We start from the raw sequence: 18,966 nt of genomic DNA, 5'->3' as shown, positions 1-18,966 counted from the left end.
ACGGGTTGCGGACTTGCTTGCGGTTGGAATTGACCAATCACAGTAGCCGATCGACAAATTATTTTGTTCTGATTGGTCAATTTCAACCGCAACCGAGTCCGCAAACCATAGTGTGATTACGGCTTTAGCGTCTCCCCGACACCATAACCTAAGAATGATAAACAGTATTATATTTAAACAGTTTTATGTGTATAAATAAAAAGTAATCTCTCTAATTATTTATAAGAGAATAATTAGAAAGATTTCCGCATAAATGGGGGACTCTCTGCGACGAGAGGTAATCATATGATAAAAAGTTATATCACTATTTTTTCAGAGTATTCGCTGATGTATTCCTTTTCAATATTATTATTATTTATATTCAAATGCAATAACATAATATCACATCATTATTTTATACTTAAAAATTTAATGATGGTTCCATGACTAATAGGTAAATATAAATTAGACATTGTTTTAGGTTCTGCGAGTATTTAAAAAACTTCATAGAACAAGATTGAAGACATTTGAAGGTGATGAGCATGCATTGCAAGGTAAATTTATATTTCATTATTATATAATGCATTTTTATATAAATAATATCTTACTGTTTTGTTTTTTAGTTGTAAGAAAGAAGATAAATGATGAATACAGAAAATATAGAAATGTTACAAACCAGGCGGCAATTGAAGAGGTACAAGTTCAATTTTAGTAATTAAAATAATACACAATTATTAGTGTAAAATATTGTATTGTTGTGATTAAGTGTATTATATATACGCAGTTATACATATTTGTACATATATTAAAGATTTCATATTGAATATACTTATTTAACTTAAAAAATTAATGTAAAAATTTTGCATTATTATTGTTTCAGTTGAATAAGTTTGCGCAGGAAGTTGAACATGAGGTGCGAACGACTGTTATTCAAGTAGTCGAAACAGCACCTGGAAGAGTAGGTAAGTTATAATTGATATTAGATATAATAAAAATATATATTATATAATTGTATCATCTATTTAATAAGTGATATTGAAATATATTTCAGCAATGCGGCTCACTCCAGATGTCTTAGTAGATAATGTACCGTACAAAGAGCAAAAAGGTAATGCAAATAAAGAAAACAAAACTCAAACTTGCGATAAGTACACAACATCAAAGAATACAAAACAATGATTTGTTGAGGTAATGAAAAATATTTAGTTTATTAAAAAAGCTTGCAATTACATGTAGATTGTAAATATTTATTTAAAATTATTGTAATATTTGTAAATATTGTATCTTGTACATTGTATCTTGTTCATGAATATAAATGAAAGACATTATAAATTTACTGGATTTAATTAAAAGATGCAAATTTACTTCATATAATTAAAGTTAATCTTTATTTGCTGCAATACAGTTATATTAGGTGCTCAGAGTATGTACAAGTCTTTGCTTTAATCATTTATCTTCTGATATCTCAGGCTGTTCCTACAAGAGTCCAATTGAGTATATACAAACTATACACTTCCCTCTTCTAATCTCATCCTGTAACACATGAAAATTGCTTTACATATTTTTTTCTATGATTGTAACATTGATTATGTTTACACTTTATCTTTTACAGATTTTATAATTATTTATGTGTGCAAGGAATGAGAATTGTGAAATAGTAGTTATTGCAATTTCTATTTAATCTAGTTAATTTTTACTTGAAAATATAGTTTGAAGATCACAGGAGTTGACAAACGTCTAGGAAAGGACTCAGTACATGAAAAGGGTCTTTGGAGCAAATCTAAAGAAATAGAGTCAATAAAAATAGCATTCTTTTGTTAATTGGTTACAGAATGATAAATAATATAAAATTTAATGCCATTTTTAGGATTTCCGATTTGATCAAAATGAAAAAATAATACATGGTTTAAAAAGTTATTTTTAAGGTAGATCAATAATAATAAAATTCACTAAGTGCAAGAAATGTTAATTGAATAGCGAATTTAATATGGAAATCTTACACATGCTCAGGATGACTACGAATCTGATCAATAAGATCCGCCGGTCGCAATTGATCGGTGCAGATACGATGCACCGCTGTGAACAGTGGAAATTTGTCCACCAGGCTACGCGCCTTCAGCATATCGTGGACTTCGTCCGCCGTTGCTGGTCCCTGCAGCTTCTGCCCGGACAATAATTCGTCTTCCAATGCTTTGATAGTCTGTCATCATTATATATATCAAGATTAGACTGATGCGGCATTATTGCATCAATACTTAAAAGTCAGTACAAGTGATGTCGATGATACAGAAGCATCAATAGCGATCGAAGCTGAAGCGTATCATTTTGCTGATTCTTAAATCTTCGAGAATTTATTGAGATCTTACCTTGCCAGTTTTAGCGAATTGCTCGCAGACCCTGCGGTTCCTTCCTCCGTAACACGTTGTAATCAGATCTGCTACACCGCAACTTTCGAAGAATGTGGAAAGTTTAGAACCGCTGTAGAAGGTATCGACAAATTTGACCATCTCCATCAATCCTAATCGGATCACCGCGGCTTTTGTGTTGTCTCCCAATCCGAGACCATCCACGAAACCGGCAGCGCATGCCACTATGTTCTACGAACAAAAGAAATAAATTTATAAAATGATAAACAAAGGTAATATGTACGTAGGAATTTCTTCAAGATTATCTGCTTACTTTCAGGGCTCCACAAACTTCCACAGTTTCACAATCTTCTACAACAACCACTTGGAAGTTTGGGGTTTGAATGAGGTTTCTTAACACCGGCGCTAATCGTTTATCTTTACATCCTGTAATTTTTTACAATTTTTAGATAATTTTCGTAATATTTGGATGGATATTTTATTAGGATAAAATTAGAACAGAAAATCTAAAAGATCTATATTCTATATATTCAGATATATTTAAAAACACAGAATTATAAAAAATATTTACCAATTGTAGTTTCGCAGAACTTTTCCTCGGCGACTTCATTGGCGAGATTGGCACCCATTAAGACATTACACTGTATTCTCAGGTTCTTCTCAATGATCTTAGAAATCAACTCAATACTGTTTCCTTCGCCTCGTCCAAAACCCTTTCATTCAAATTCATTAACTTACAGTCTAATATATTTATTGAAGAAGAAGAGAGTTATGTTTGAAATATACCTTAACGAGAGAAAGACCGATCGCGGTTGGTTTTATGTTATCCAGCAGCGTCGAGCATAAGGTGCGAATAAACTGATGCGGCAAGACAAAAATAAGGATATCGGCATCTTTTGCGGCCTCCACAACATCGGGTACAGCAACCTGGAAGAATATTTATCCAGTTTATTAGTTTCCAAGCGTTAAATTTTACGGTATAAAATATTATAGAAATATGTAAAAAAATTGCGAGAATTTCTAACAGAAAGATAGGACTTTAACTCTCTTTTCGGCAGTTTGATTATTATCTGATTAAAGACAAAAATCAAAGAAACTATTTTTTTAATATTTCGGAAAAATATTTATAATTAATTTGTATTTTTAAGTTATAGAGAAAGAGAGAAACTGCTTGCCGTACATTAGACTTTTTGTTTTTATGGAAACAAAAATTTATTGATGTCAAATAATCATTATTTGATTATCCATACATCAATATTAGTAAGGCCAGATAACGATGTTTGTATCATAAGAAGCGATCCGAGCATTGTATATAAAGCGCACAGGTCGGCGTTACAAATCGTCCCAGTCATCAGTACCACACGAGCATCTCGAGATACACGATCGTGCAATTTCTTCATTGAATACCCAGTCAAGGGCAACGCAATAATGAGGCTTAACAGTATCATACCGAACTTTAAAGCCGAGACCACGCAGGGTCCCATTGATTTTTATGAATGGCAGGGCAACTCGTAAGTCACACACTTATAATATATATTTTTTTTACACATATATACAAACGCATATAAAATTACTTTTTTAATATGTTTATTATAATATTGTAATTTGTTATTGCACATATTCAAACGAAAATTTATATAATAATTGCATTCATTGATAAAGAATAAGAATTTTTTTATATTCCATGCATTTATTTTAATTATCTTATATATTTTTATATACGAGATAATTAAAATAAATGCATGGATTTAAAAATATATAAGATAATTTTTTAAAATAAATGCATGAATTATATATTTATTTCAATTATCTTATACATTTTTCTCTAAATATTTTTTAATTTTCAAATTCTTGAAGACTTATTGAAAATGCCAGAAAATATGAAATTCTTTTGTAAAATTGCGTCATTATTATATATTTGAATCACATTTTGACAAGGTAAAAATCGACATTGCTAGATATAATATGAGAGAGATAAAGAGGATATTATCGGTTATAAAATTAATTGCATATATGTTGCAACATTTTGTTCGATTGTAATAATTTTCTATCAATAAACACGTTGAGCAATTATAAAATCTATCATGTAGGATTTATTGCGCATCGTAACTTAATTTGCATTTGCCTGAAGCGCATGATTTGCAGCGAAGTATTATTCAAGACTAAATCCTCTCTACCATAATTCATTATTGACAGGATGTTGTAAATAACAAGCTATTAGAATCGGATTTTACATAATGATGAAACTTCTTTCATCATTACATTTCACATACATACAAGATTATTAATCTATATGTATAATTCTATATATACATAATAATTATATGTAACTAAATGTATAAAATTTATTATTTTTTAATCTCACTTAATTGTGCATGCGTGCGTATGTGTGTGTGTGTATAAAATAATTATATTTTTTAAATATAACATATAATTATATCTTACAGCAATCATTATAATTAATATATAATAATTAATATATAATAATATATAATCATTATAATTAATATAAAATAAATATATAATATATATTATATATAATAAAATTATTATGACATGGATTATTTAACTTTTATAAAATTTATTACTTTGTGTAAACAAATATAATTACTTAATTATTATTAATCATATTATTATTAATTAATTTTATTAAGCATTAATTTTACATATCTTTGTATCAATACAGACATTAGATTAATTTATTAATCACTAGATTCATTTTATGATTTTATTCTTGTAATTACATAGTGAAAAATGCTTTAAATATAATTATAATCAAGTATAAGAAAGTGCGATATATTCGAATTACAAATGCGATTTAAAAATGAATTGATCGGTAATTTTCGTTAAAGAACTGAAGGGCGATCATGAGCTGAAATAAATGGATTGCAACAACGGAGCGTTATCCTTGGCACAAGACCAAGGCGAATATTCAACATAAGAAATATGAGAAATATTTGAAAGTATCACACTTGACTCGTAATCGCGACTAATTACATAATTCTAATAAGATGCCGTAAACATGTTATTCTTGTTAATAGAAATGATATTACAAAGATTTGATTGCTATTCTCGGTTATCTTCAGTAGAGATATATTTGTATATTTTGTAATACATAGTTATTTTGTATAATTATATATACATATCTTTTTATTACGCGTGCAATTATCGGAAGATATTTTAACAAAAATTTAATAACTTTAATCTTAATACTTTTATGTGTAGAATGATAAGCTGTAACTTCATTGAAAACATGTTTCCATGAACTGAACATATAATAGAGATAATTTAAATCATAAAATAAATGTTTCATCTTGTATAATTAGTTTGATTCACACACACATACACACACGAAATATATACATATAAAATTATAAAAAATTATATATTTTTTAAATTTGTAATATATAATATTAAATTTTATGTGTGTATATATATATATATATATATATATATATATATATATATATATATATATATTATTTATAATTATATAAATTGTATATATTGAATTAATTATATTAGTAGCATAATTATTATTATTTAATAATTTTTCTATTTTTTACATATAATTGAATCTGATTTTTTCCTCGTTTTATCTCTTTCTCTTAGAACATCAACACAATTTTAATCTTTATTTAATTTTGTTAATGTTTATTTTTTGCAGATGGGTAGTTATCTTCTCCCATCCTGCAGATTTCACTCCTGTGTGCACTACCGAATTGGGTCGTATTGCCGTACATCAGCCATACTTTGAGAAACGCAATACCAAGCTGCTTGCTCATTCAGTTGACAAGCTCAAGGACCACGTGGACTGGGTCAATGTGAGTTTATTAAATCCTACATAAGGAAATGCAATTCTTGATACATTTATATTATTATACACATTTTTATATAAGCTATATTTATTCGTTAATTTTTCGAATTTTCTTCATTCTCCTCTTTTGTTATTATCTTCAATTTTCAAATTGGTTTTATATTATTAATCAATTTTCTTTGTCTTTCATCTCGTTTATAATTATTTCTATCATCATAATTTTAATTAATTTTCCTTATAGGATATTAAGTCATACTGCAAAGACATTCCCGGCGCTTTCCCATATCCCATCATCGCCGATCATAAACGTAAGCTTGCCGTGCAACTGGATATGATCGATGAGCAGAGCAAAGACGATCCGCAAACCGCTGAGACTGTTCGCGCTCTGTACATTGTTAGTCCGGATCATCGTCTGCGACTCTCCATGCAATATCCGACCTCTACTGGACGCAACGTCGAGTAAGTTGACGAAATACTATATATATTGTTTGCATTCTGATGCATTGAATACATCCATAGAAAGAAAAGAAGAGTTTTATATGCATATACAAATTTATCTATCTTATTTATTTATACTAATTGATACGATTTTCTCATTTCAGCGAGATATTGCGTGTGATTGATTCGTTGCAGCTCGTTGATAGACGACCAGAAGTAGCAACTCCCGCCAACTGGGTGGTGAGTCTTATTTTATCTTTTTAATTCTTCTTCTTATCTTTTTCATTATTATTCTTATCTCTTCATTATTTCTTGCGATAATATTTATCTGATTATGACGATAAATAGCTTCGATTTAATATAACTGCGATGACAATAATTTAATACAACTGATATAACCGATAATTCTAATCTGATATAATTATAGCCTGGTGAGAAGGTAATGATCCTGCCGTCAGTGAAGGACGAGGATCTTCCCAATCTCTTCCCAGGAGGTGTCGATCGTGTGTCTATGCCGTCTGGAAAAGTCTACGTCCGCACTACCACTGATTATTAATCGAGAACGAGTTTTTTTTATACATTTTATACAAATATTTCTCCCTTGCTTCTGATTTTTTTTACCTAAATAGTAGTTGATTTAATGCCTCAAAGCGAATTTATAGATTTGAAGCAGATTATATTTTCGAGGAGCTTTTCTAATAAAAAGATTACATTCTTTAATCTAACTTTTTTTTTAAATATATCTTAAAAAGTTCTTTTCTCAAATTTTCGTTTTTTAAGATCGTTGATCTAGAGTACTCGGTTACCTCTTGAATTTCTCAGATATTTAAATTAATATTATTTTATTAATATTAATATTATTTTTATTATTATTATTTTAAATTTTGTTATCTATTCATTTGTTATTTATATATGTGTAAAAGTATTACAAATTGCTGTTAAAATTATTTATTTATTATTTTTTCTAACATCACTGATCTTACAATTAATATCAAATTATTTAAATTGTTGAAATAAATAGATATTAATATATTTGAGATACTTACCACATTTTCTGGAAGTTTGTGCCCAGGCAAATATTTAACGTTTTCGTGAAGAGTATTGATTATGTCTGTCAGTTTCTCATTATTAATAATTTCCTCGTACACATACATTGTCACTCGTGTCTCAAATATATTATTGTATTTCGTGACATTCGCCCCAACGATTTTCGCGATTGCCGAGCCCCTGGAACGATTCATCGTATATATAACAAGATTCTTCGAATAAATGATATGCTGTCATCTCTATTATATATATAACTCTTAGTTATTAAGATTCATATAATAGCACACAAATATGATGATTATGAATAAATATACATGATTCAATCAGAATGAGCTTTGAGTTATTAATTATCATGAAAAAAAGTACAATTAAATTGTAATATTAAATCTTTTATTTATTATATTTATGCAGTTGCGTATTGTGCACGTCCTCGAAATTGCAATGAGTTAATTTTGGAACAATAGATAGAAGCAGAATTGCATCGGTATGTTTGTCACCACGCAAACTAGATCAAATAAAATTGCGATCTGGGTTATTGACACACACATTCAAGAGATGAAACACATAAATATTTTTTAATATACAAATATTATATTTTAAAAACATGATATATGTGTACATACACACACACACACACACACACACATGTATGTATGTATATGTGTGTAATATTTTGTAGTATGTTTTAATTTATTACACATAACTTTCAATACATATAAACCATCAATTAATAATGAAATTTTGAATATTAAATATTAATTAAAAAAAGAAATAAAGAAAACATAATTTTTTAACATTATATAAAACCCTGTCAATCTTGTGTGATCTCCAGTTTATTTTCTGTTCAGTGATTATTTAACATGTTATAATTCATGATTATGTAAACTTACCTGAAGAAGAAGTATATAGCTTTCATTCTCAGATAAAGTTTTATATTTTATCATGCATATGCCAATAAATAAATAAATACAAAGCAATAAAAAGGGGAAAAATTAGCGAGCAAAAATGATAGAAATACTATAAATTAATTCGTAATTAATTATCTTTAGCATGAAGAAAATTACCAATTGCCGCTGCCGACGATGCATACTCTTTTCTTCGCGTCCGGCATGTCTCTTTTTTCCCTCTTTTAGATAGTGTCGTTCCAAATAATATTCCCGATCGATGATCGATCAACCGCGAGGCCCAACTGACCGATTGACTTAGAAGCCCGCTGACCTTAGCAGCGATCGTGAATTATTTTCTAGCGTTTGCGCGCGCAAGCTCTGGATTAAAGCCAACTGAGCAGACGCTTCAACGACGAAGCGTCGTAAACAAAATTAGCAATACATCAATAATAATGATAACGAGTTAAGGTCTCGAATTCTTCTTCTTCGAACTTGACCTATGATGTCCCAAACAGCACCAAGTCGACTGTTAGTTGACTGTCAGTCGGCAGAAAAAGTCTAAAGTCGACTTCAAAATCAGACTGAATGTCAACTTAAAGTCGACTAACAGCCGACAAATGACTCGACTATAGTCGACTGTCAGTCAGCTAATAAGTCGACTTAGAAGTCAACTTTATGGCGATTATAAGTCAATTTTCAGTCAATTTAATATCATGTCCATTAACTACTAAATTTTTATTTTTATGTCATTTCTCAAAAACTTTGGACACGTATCCTTCATTCAATTTTATGCTGAATTTATAGATTTAATGAAGGATGACAGAAGAGATAAGGCCACGTACATTCTTTAATCTATATAAATATTAATCGAATTGTTAATTATTTAAAGTTAAATTATTAAAATATATTATAATTATATATTATAAATATATTATAATTATAATATAAATATCTATAAAGTTAAATATATTTAAAATATGTTTAACATGTGTTAAGTTAATTATATTTTATTCTATAAATCTATATATATAAATCATAGAACTCATAAATCAAAGAATTTGAAGATTAAGAACCATAAATTGTCGTTTAAAACGTAAATTTTAAATGCTTACAAATTGCTTAATTTCCTGTTAAAATAATTTTCGATTATATATCTAATGATGATTATAATTAAAACACTTATATTTTGTTTAAAACACATTATATGAGAAATGATTCCTCATAAAGAAATATCTAGATATCTCGTTAGTATTTGTTACAATCATTACAAAAAATTCCTTTAGAAAATCTAAAAAACTTATTTTTATAAAATGAAATTGAAAAAAATGTTTAAAAAAAGTTGATAATATTGAATAACAAGAAATATCATTTAATAATTTATAAATTATTATAGTTTACAGAATCACAAGTCTATAAACTATCACAGTTGCATCGAACATCATTTGAGAGTGCATTGCAAAATCTTCTCCAATTTGCTCATTTCATTCATTGCTTGATTCAACACTATTTTTCAAATTCTTCAACGAAAGAATTAAAAAACTGTTTTTCCAATTCAATAACGTATTTTTCTATAAGTAATAATAAAAAAAAATACAAAAAAATATACATAATGAATAGAATTGCTGTGTCAATGTTGTGATCAAACTATCACTATTGTAACAAAAATGAACTTATTTCGATTGTATTCTAGCTTGATAATAAATGTTTTACTGCGGTTTAATAACTGATAATCGAATTCAATAAATCACTTAACTAGCATCACGCTTTCGAGTATGATGTTGATTGAATGATGCGACGAGTCTTCTCTCGAGAATCGACATTGGGAGAACCTTCAAAGGTGGCACTTGGGCTTAGACTTGAGCGTCATCGAGGTGTCTTCATCCCTAAATATGGAGCGAATGCGAATTAACTCCTTTAGACCGACACAATTTCCATTATTTATCGTCAGTCCGGATGAAATATCTTTCGCATCAGCTAATCAAGAAATGAGAATTACAGAGCATTACTAAAGTACAAATGGACAAGTTTGAAAAATGAGTTCATTTCCCACATATGCATTTCATTTCGACATAAAGAATGTATTCCTGAAACTTATCCAAGTGTTTTCGTAATGCCTTGTATTAATTGGTTAGTAGAGAATATTAAGAAGAGTCTTAAGTTTATGTGATTAACAGAAAAGAAAATATTATCTTTAAGGAAACGAGGGACAGAAGAGAACTGAGTTTTATTTTTCCGTCAACAAATAATTAATTATATTTGTCTTCTCTCTTAGTTTACATAATGATTAATTAGTCGACAACGCATGTAACAATCAACGATCAAAAATTTATAGACCTTTTAGCTCGTCCATAAAACATTGAATAAAATTTCTGTTGATAAAATATATATATTATATGCAAACATTCTCATCGTAAAGTATAACAATTTGTTCATCGCGCTCAACGCGATGTGGAATTTTATTAACTAAATTGTTTAACTTTTTCAAATATATTTATAGAATCTTTGAATCTATAAGAAATATTATATTATGAAAACAAAATTGTAAACATTTAAAGCACTTTACATTAAAATATTTTGAAAATTAGATCTTTAAAACCATAGAAAATAATTCATTAATTATAAGATTTGAAGTTTTTGATAAGATTCTGATTTCGTGCAATTTTAAAGTCCTTTAAATGTAGAATTTTCAAAATTATACAAATCCGTAAAATCTTGAAATCATGAAAATTTTAGGCAAAGAGATTTGCAAGATTTTAATTAGAATATAATCCAAACCAATCCGAGAGAATTATAATGGATTTTACATGAAATCCTTTTTAATTATTTTATATAGATTACTATTACTTTATTATATAAATTACTATTATTTTAAATAATTTTATGAACAAACGGAATTCTAATTTATAGAGCTATTGTCCAAAATCGTAAATTCGATTTAAAATTTTAAACAGTACTTGAAAAAGTTTCGATCGACGAGATTTTGAGTTTTCTAAAAGCTAGATTATTCTCGGTGAAAGTTGATCTATAACTTTGTGTGCGGACTAATTGTGTGTTTAAATTAGTCTTACGTTTAAATCAATAAACACATTTTTAATACTAACTAATGGTAACAATTGTAAGCTTACATGTGTTCCGGGTGGTTACGTATGCAGTCGATTAAATCCGTTGGTTTTAGTTCACCGATGCAAATACGATGAACTGTCGTGAACAACGGAAACCCATCCTCCATATTCTTCGATTTCAGCACGTAGTTGACCTCTTCGGCGGTGAACGGTCCCTGTAGTTTTTGTCCTTTCAACATCTCTTTCTCCAGCGTCTCAATAGACTGCAAATGCACGATTAATTATTATTTAACAATTTATAAGATTGTTCAAATTCTGATATGTATATGTATGAATATATTATAATATGTTAAATCGTTGAAACATTGTACTCTTAAAAAGTTTCTCTAACGGGTATTATAAGACTTTTACTAGATTAATCGATTAAAGAGAATTTTGTTAAAATTAAAAATAAAAAATTAATCAAAACAAAGCATGCTTGAAATATCTTGTGTTGCCGACCTTGCCGGTCTTGACAAAGGCCTCTGAAACCTTTCTGTTGCGTCCGCCGTAGCATGTCGTGATTAGATCGGCAACTCCACAACTTTCGAAGAAAGTCGCCAATTTCCCGCCCGGATAGAACACACCGACGAATTTGATGATTTCCATAAGACCTAGTCTGATTACTGCGGCCTTTGTGTTGTCACCTAAACCAAGCCCGTCGACAAAACCAGCGCCACAGGCAACTATATTCTATAAGCCATTAATATATACAATTAAGATCTAAGTCTGATTAACTTAAAAAAGTCATCTTAGAATAAAAATTAAATCAATAGAAATTGAAAACAATCGGTTTCACCTTTAGTGCGCCACAACATTCCACAGAATCTACGTCCTCGACAACCACTACTCTAAAGTACGATGTCTGAATTAAGTCGCGAAGTAGTGGCGCTATCGTCTTGTCCTTGCAGCCTGCGAATTACGATTCAGATTGAAAAGTTTATTTCCGAACTGTTAAATCTATATTCTTAAAAAATGTAAATTACTATTATGATTTATAAAGTCTTCCGTAATTTGATAACATTTAATTTTTAATTTTTTTCATTCAATTTGAAAGCTGCATTAATCTCTACATTGCATGCTATGAATGAATCGATAATGTTAATAAACAACTTATGCAAAAATATAATCGATTTAGATTAGGAAATATCTTTTGCAATTATGTGTTTTTCATTACATGATATTTGCCAGAAATTGTACGTTTCTTTTCTCTATCGTTGCGAAAATTATCTAAGGAAATGTCTTTTAATTTATTGGCAGCTGTTTAAACTATGCGATTAAATTGATATATCTTGAATCGTTATTTAGATTTTAATCTCTCACCAATAGTAGTCTCGCAAAACATTTCGTCGGCTACCTCAGAAGCCAAATTGGCGCCCATCAGGACTGAGACTGGAATTTGCAGCTGTCTTGAAATTATGTGAGAAATAAGTTCAATACCACCACCCTCTTTCTTGTCAAAACCCTGCCAACAAAGTTCCAGAATATATCTATATATAGTTAGATTAATATGAATATATAAATTGCATATTTTTAAAATGTTTTTAAAAAAACACATTTATATATTTTATTTATAAATATCATTATTTACAAAAATATAAAAAAATGCATTATAGAATATGATTTAATTTAATATTGAGAAGATATTCTAACTAAACCTTGAATAATGTAAGCTTAGAGAAAAGATTAAAACGTACCTTAATCAAAGACAGGCCGACAGTGGTAGATTTGATTTTTCCTTGCAGTGTGTTGCATATCCTTTGGATAAACTGATGCGGAACTACGAATATAAGTATATCTGCATCCTTCGCAGCTTCAACCACATCAGGAATTGCAATCTGGAATAATATATAGTTTATATATTGTATACTATATAAACGTCATATATTACATACTATATAAAATGCTCCAAAATTCGAAATCTTATTAATAATAAATTCTGTAGCCAATTTAAAAAATCAATTTTTCCTCAATGAAAAAATGAAAAAAGATTATTTTTTATTAAGTTTCTATTTCTTTCCATTATATGTTTTTTGTAACTAAGCATCAAATTAAAATTCTATTAAAATTAACTATCTACAATAATCGAAGAATATAATTTTAATAACGTTATAATTTTACAAGATTTAATTTATGAAAAGTTTTTCTTTTTCAATTACTTTTAATTCAAAAATTATTAATGTCTCGATATTTTCACTAAAAAGAAAAATCTCTAAATTGGTTAAAGTATCTATCATTAAAAAACATTTGGTATGATTTTAAAATATTCTAAATACTAAATTACATCAGAAAGAATTACAATTAACAAGGCATTTTCGATATTATCAACTCATAATGACAACAAAAACAATTACATCGTCGCGAGTATGAAAAATAATATGACCTTGAACGCTGCTTTATAATTGAATCACTTGAAATGTTGGAAAATATGAGCAATGTGCATTTAATATGGTTTTATTTTCCTTACATTTTACGCATTTAAAAATAAATTAATTATATTTTTATATACTTATACATATATACATATATATGTATATGTATATGTATGAATAAGTAATTAGTTTATTTTTAAATATGTGAAATGTAAGAAAAATAATATATTAATACACATGTACGTAAAATATTTCAAAACCATAAACTGTTTTCATCATATTTTTTAAATTTAAAATATGTATATCCGAGAAGAACAGTATTGATAGTTTTCAAATAAGAGATAAAAGATAGAGGTAATAATATTCGAGAGATATGATTTCATCTGTTTTCTTTCCTGATAGGAAAGAAAATTACATATACAAATCAATGAAAATTTAATTAGAAACTTAATTAAAAAGATTGTCATACATTAAAAATTAAATCAAATATATATATGCATATTATTATTTTTCACAAAAGTAAAAATGATTGAATTATAGATAAAAACGGGATTTTTATTAATTTTGTAATAAAATAGCTCTTTTCAATTTCATTGGTTTGATTATTCTTAGAAATTCTATGAAAAATCCTTGAATATAAACTCAAGTCCTTAAACCTTGGACTTCTCAATCATCGATGTCGTAAAAATGTAAATGTCCAGAGTTTTATATTTTTATAAGAATAGATCTTGTTAGATATTATTTTTTCATTATCCCTTGCTATATCTTTATGAAGTTTCGACTTATAAATATCGGATTTCTCAGAAGTTATACAGAAGGACGTGAAAGTGTACATAGTTAATAATAAACCGGTTTGAACTATTATATGCGACTACTGTATGCGATTTCAATCTGACTAAATAAAATCATTAATTTCGTTCATGTATTCTTATTACATTATCGCTTTTTTCTTTTTTCCTATCATATATCTTCTTATCATGTAGGTTTTTTTAAATATATTTTTCTTTAAGATTTTATTTGATCGTACTAATTAATCAAATTTTTCGAATATTTAAAATTCACATATACATATTTCCAGATGTACAATTTTAATTTTCTCTCAACCAAATATTAATTTTATCTTAATCAAACGTGAAAGAATAGAAAAATTTTGCGTCAAATAAGAACAACAGAAAAACATTATTGAAAAATAGTAATGCGTGAAACATATTGTACATTTTTTAAAAAAGTAAAAAAAAATAAGAACATACGTTATATTGTTGGTTTCTTTTCTGCTCTTTTTAATGTCTTCTTACTTAACCGAATGAATCTATAATATTTCAGAAGATAAATATTTATAAGACATGTTATTCTTAGCTAGCTTTGCGCATACATGTGCAGCGATTTTTATCAAGGAGGGATATTTCTTAAAAAGATATATATGTATAAGGTTTCAGTATTATAAAATTCCATAGTAAATCATATTATATGATCATGCTAATTATTTCTATTAAAAATTAATTAAAATTAATAAAGGCCAAAGAATATAAGTATGTATATTAAATTTACATACAACAATCATTTGTATGTATGATTTATATAATATATAATTAAAAATTTAAATAATTCCTACGATTAGTTTTTGAAAAATTAGTAATAATTAGGTATTTTCCTTAGTCTATTCAGTGCTTGAGACAAGCACATTTTTGTCCATATCATCTATCTTTAACACAGGAACTACCGCTGATGACTTTGCATGGCCTTTTGTCAGAGGACTGAATGTGTTAATGACCTTGAATGACTTAGAGTCATAGGTCGTTAAATTCGTCGCAAGAAAGGTTTTAAACATAGATGTTCATGAAACATTTGATTTCATTTAAAAAAATAGGGCGTCTTTTCGCTTAGGAACAATTTTTTTTTAATAAAAATATGTCCTTTGCAAAACATGTGATGCTGCAAAAATCGCATTTTCATATCTCATTTAGTTTCAGAGAAATGTATCGATTAAAATGGCATACTTTGTATATGTATGTCGCGAGCACTCTTTATTCAGTTTTTCTATAAAAAACTTTTTTATCAAAAGCTATTTTTTTATAAAAACCGATCTACAAAAATTTAGCACTTTATAAAAAAGCTGATTTGAAAAATACATCAATGTATAAATTAATTCTAAATAAAAGAAACTTTGACATATATTATCAAGGTTCAGTAGTAATTTTCAAGAAGTTTTAATTATCGTTCCTTCGAAAATAATAAACAAGCAAAATAAATAAAAAATATGTTTTCTGTAAAATAATTACTTCCACGTGTCAGTAAGTTAAAGATAAGAAATGAATATATAAATATGAGTATGTGAGAAGAGCTCGCCTTTAAAATTATCAAGTATATGATAAAAATATTATTGATAAAAAATAGTGGAAATAATCAGTGTGATATCAAATTATACTATTTGTCCTTGTATATGTGAAATTTCTATAATATATAACTTTGACGCTTTAAGTCTCTGAAGCTAGGAATGCTGGGCATTGATTGACATATCATAACTGATAAACTTTTCAAAAGAGGAGTGCAAAAGAGGATTTGATAACGAGAAGTGCGATATCGGAACGCACACAGTAAATTATCTTGATCGCGATCAGAGTTTGAAACTCCAAAGTTCGCTAATTCATATCGCTAACTGAAACTATGATTATTGGAATCAAACATATTTCTTCAATCTTTTGTTTGAGAAATGTCAGAAATTAAAAACACGAGAGAGATTCTTAGCGCGATTTTGTACTTGGAACTTCTATATAGTAGAGATATTCAAAGTATGCAAAATCTAAACATTTCGAAACTCTGAAGGTCAATTCACAGATAAACAGTTCAATTCACAGATATATAAATATTTAAAGAAAAAATATAAAATAAATCTTTAAGAAATAAAAATAGTAATTAATAAAAATATAAAAATATTATGAAAAATAAATGTACAATAAAAATAAACATTCAAAATTAAACATTTAGAATCATCTTACAAGATACGTCAATTAGTATATATCGAGAAATATAATCTTACCACATTTTCAGGAATTTTATGTCCCGGAAGATATTTAACATTCTCATGTGTTTCGTTGATGATTTCTGTTAACTTCCTTCCATCGATAATTTCCTCGTAAACATACATGGTGACGCGATCGGCAAAGCTGCTTTGTTTTTTCGCATTTGCGCCGACTATCTTCGAAATAGCCGAGCCCCTATGTGAATACATGCAATTGTGATTAGTATTCTAATTATTTTTCAAGAGAGAATTAATTGAAGACATTATATGTATCAGTGAAAATAAAGTGATACTAGTATGTCGACAATTATAAAAAATTAACGTTATTGTATTACGTATAAAAATCCTCAATGTATTTAACACACATTACTGTAAGAAATAAGTATCTAAATATTCTCATTAAAGTATCAATATTCCATATAATAATAAAATTATTATCACTGTAAATACAACTGAGAAAAAAAGATTGTTTTCAATTTAATTTTAACTTAAAAATTTAATTTCTGTATTTTTTCTCTCAATTCTTGGCTGAATTAAAATTCCCATCATATATCCTCTTTATAAATTAATAATTTATGAATTTTCTCATGATGTACAATCTTACACTGATGTATAATCTTTACAATTGTGTATTATGCAATTACAATCTACATCGCAATAATACTTGAGACGACTCTTCAAACGTTTAATCGGTTATCAATATTCATCCTACTTAACATCGAGTAATTAAATATAAATTAATTACTTAATAAGTAATATAATTATAAAATAATAATATTAATCTGTAAATCTAGAATATCGAGTAACCGTAATAATAGTAATCATAATCTTTGAATACGCGTCAATTATTCATTGCATAATGCAAGTTTTGTTCTATGCTTCATGTGGAATAAAACACTTTGTCATCAGTTCTACATCAGCTTGGATACGATGAATCGGAGCACGCGCATAGTAAACAAATGTGCGCCGATGTCCGCATGTGCGTGGGGCACGTGCGAATCGATTGCCATCCATCACGCGCGTCGACACTCTCTTTCTCGTAATTTATTCTCGCGCTCCTTCAAATTCGCTCTCCTTTTCTTTTTTGGAGACTCACCAGTTACCAGAGCCGATGATGCACACAGATGCCATGGCGCGCTCAAGGACACCGTTTGACGCGGACGAGAAGAGGAGGAGACTGAGCGAGGCAACGACGCGAGAACCACTTCGCCTGGACGCCGACGAATGACTGCCGAGGAATCCAGAAACGGCGAGGGACAAGACCGAGCGATGCGCACGCCAATCGCAGACCGGCCTGATAAGAATGTGACCGGGTGGGAGGATCGCAAGGAGAATCCAAGCTGGAAAAAGCAACTGAATATATCGAGCACCTCGTGAATAATTCAAATCGTTTTGATAAGAAATTTTAAAATTATTACAATTATTATTATTATTATTGAAATTAGAATTATTATTTGATGGTTGAAAGAACCATAGAACTTTCAGTAAAATTCCAACATATTTTAAAAGATTTTTTCTTTAAAGCAGTTTCATATTAAATTTTAATAATTATTTCTCTATAATAAATGCTTTGTTTTAATAATATATTAAATTAATAATAAATAATTAATTGGAAATAATGTTTGTTATAAATTTGATTTGCGCAGAAAAATTTCTTTTCAATATATAATTCTTTAAGAAATGATACCGTTTCTTACAAATAAAAAAATTTACAATTGCAATTTGTCTCTTAATTATTACATTCGTTATTATATAGTTTCAATTTTAGCTTAGTTTCAATTGATGTGTTATATTGCATGAATCGAAAATCAAACAACATTTAGCGTTAAAAGGAATATGAAGATAAAGGTTTGGAAAAGTTTTTCGGATCTCAAAGAACGAAATTAATCTCGACAAATCGCACACAAGTCGTCTTGCCGAATACTAAATCGTAGCATGAT

At 28.2% G+C, this 18,966-nt stretch overlaps 4 protein-coding genes across 6 annotated transcripts; 2 read left to right on the top strand and 2 right to left on the bottom strand.

Moving 5' to 3' along the window:
• The first annotated feature begins 116 nt into the window (after positions 1–116).
• On the top strand, positions 117–1,315 carry LOC145968878 (complex III assembly factor LYRM7). The gene is made up of 5 exons (XM_083094741.1): positions 117–277; positions 461–533; positions 603–673; positions 860–941; positions 1,031–1,315. The coding sequence occupies exons 1-5, from the start codon at positions 254–256 to the stop codon at positions 1,156–1,158; spliced, it is 378 nt and encodes a 125-aa protein (XP_082950867.1). The 5' UTR covers positions 117–253; the 3' UTR covers positions 1,159–1,315.
• A 24-nt stretch (positions 1,316–1,339) lies between these two features.
• On the bottom strand, positions 1,340–9,150 carry LOC145968875 (glycerol-3-phosphate dehydrogenase [NAD(+)], cytoplasmic). Of its 2 annotated transcripts, XR_014437903.1 has the most exons (9): positions 8,712–9,150; positions 7,647–7,827; positions 3,132–3,272; positions 2,917–3,058; positions 2,659–2,771; positions 2,346–2,576; positions 1,980–2,179; positions 1,677–1,759; positions 1,340–1,512 (listed from the first exon to the last, which is right to left on the bottom strand). XR_014437903.1 is itself a non-coding variant. In XM_083094739.1 (8 exons), the coding sequence occupies exons 1-8, from the start codon at positions 8,756–8,758 to the stop codon at positions 1,485–1,487; spliced, it is 1,083 nt and encodes a 360-aa protein (XP_082950865.1). In that variant the 5' UTR covers positions 8,759–9,136; the 3' UTR covers positions 1,340–1,484. The 2 variants fall into 2 exon arrangements, 1 of the variants encoding a protein (XP_082950865.1); XM_083094739.1 differs by lacking the exon at positions 1,677–1,759 and having other exon boundaries at positions 8,712–9,136.
• On the top strand, positions 3,549–7,976 carry Tpx-4 (thioredoxin peroxidase 4). The gene is made up of 5 exons (XM_083094740.1): positions 3,549–3,856; positions 6,013–6,169; positions 6,404–6,621; positions 6,765–6,840; positions 7,028–7,976. Exons 1-5 carry the CDS (start codon positions 3,564–3,566, stop codon positions 7,154–7,156), a joined length of 873 nt encoding a protein of 290 aa, XP_082950866.1. The 5' UTR covers positions 3,549–3,563; the 3' UTR covers positions 7,157–7,976.
• Positions 9,151–9,882: 732 nt separating the features above from the next.
• Positions 9,883–18,282, bottom strand: Gpdh1 (Glycerol-3-phosphate dehydrogenase 1). Of its 2 annotated transcripts, none has more exons than XM_083094737.1 (8): positions 18,123–18,282; positions 17,045–17,222; positions 13,333–13,473; positions 12,959–13,100; positions 12,435–12,547; positions 12,098–12,328; positions 11,660–11,859; positions 9,883–10,417 (listed from the first exon to the last, which is right to left on the bottom strand). In XM_083094737.1, exons 1-8 carry the CDS (start codon positions 18,155–18,157, stop codon positions 10,366–10,368), a joined length of 1,092 nt encoding a protein of 363 aa, XP_082950863.1. In that variant the 5' UTR covers positions 18,158–18,282; the 3' UTR covers positions 9,883–10,365. The 2 variants fall into 2 exon arrangements, with proteins under 2 accessions (XP_082950863.1, XP_082950864.1); XM_083094738.1 differs by having other exon boundaries at positions 10,379–10,508.
• Positions 18,283–18,966: the final 684 nt, after the last annotated feature.

Source organism: Camponotus vicinus, unplaced genomic scaffold, assembly GCF_025532165.1.
Source record: "Camponotus vicinus isolate PSW18456_S1 unplaced genomic scaffold, iyCamVici1.0 SCAF_3, whole genome shotgun sequence".
NCBI lineage: Eukaryota > Metazoa > Arthropoda > Insecta > Hymenoptera > Formicidae > Camponotus > Camponotus vicinus.
The sequence above is the reverse complement of the archived record's forward strand: the minus strand, read 5'-3'. Positions and strand labels throughout refer to the sequence as shown.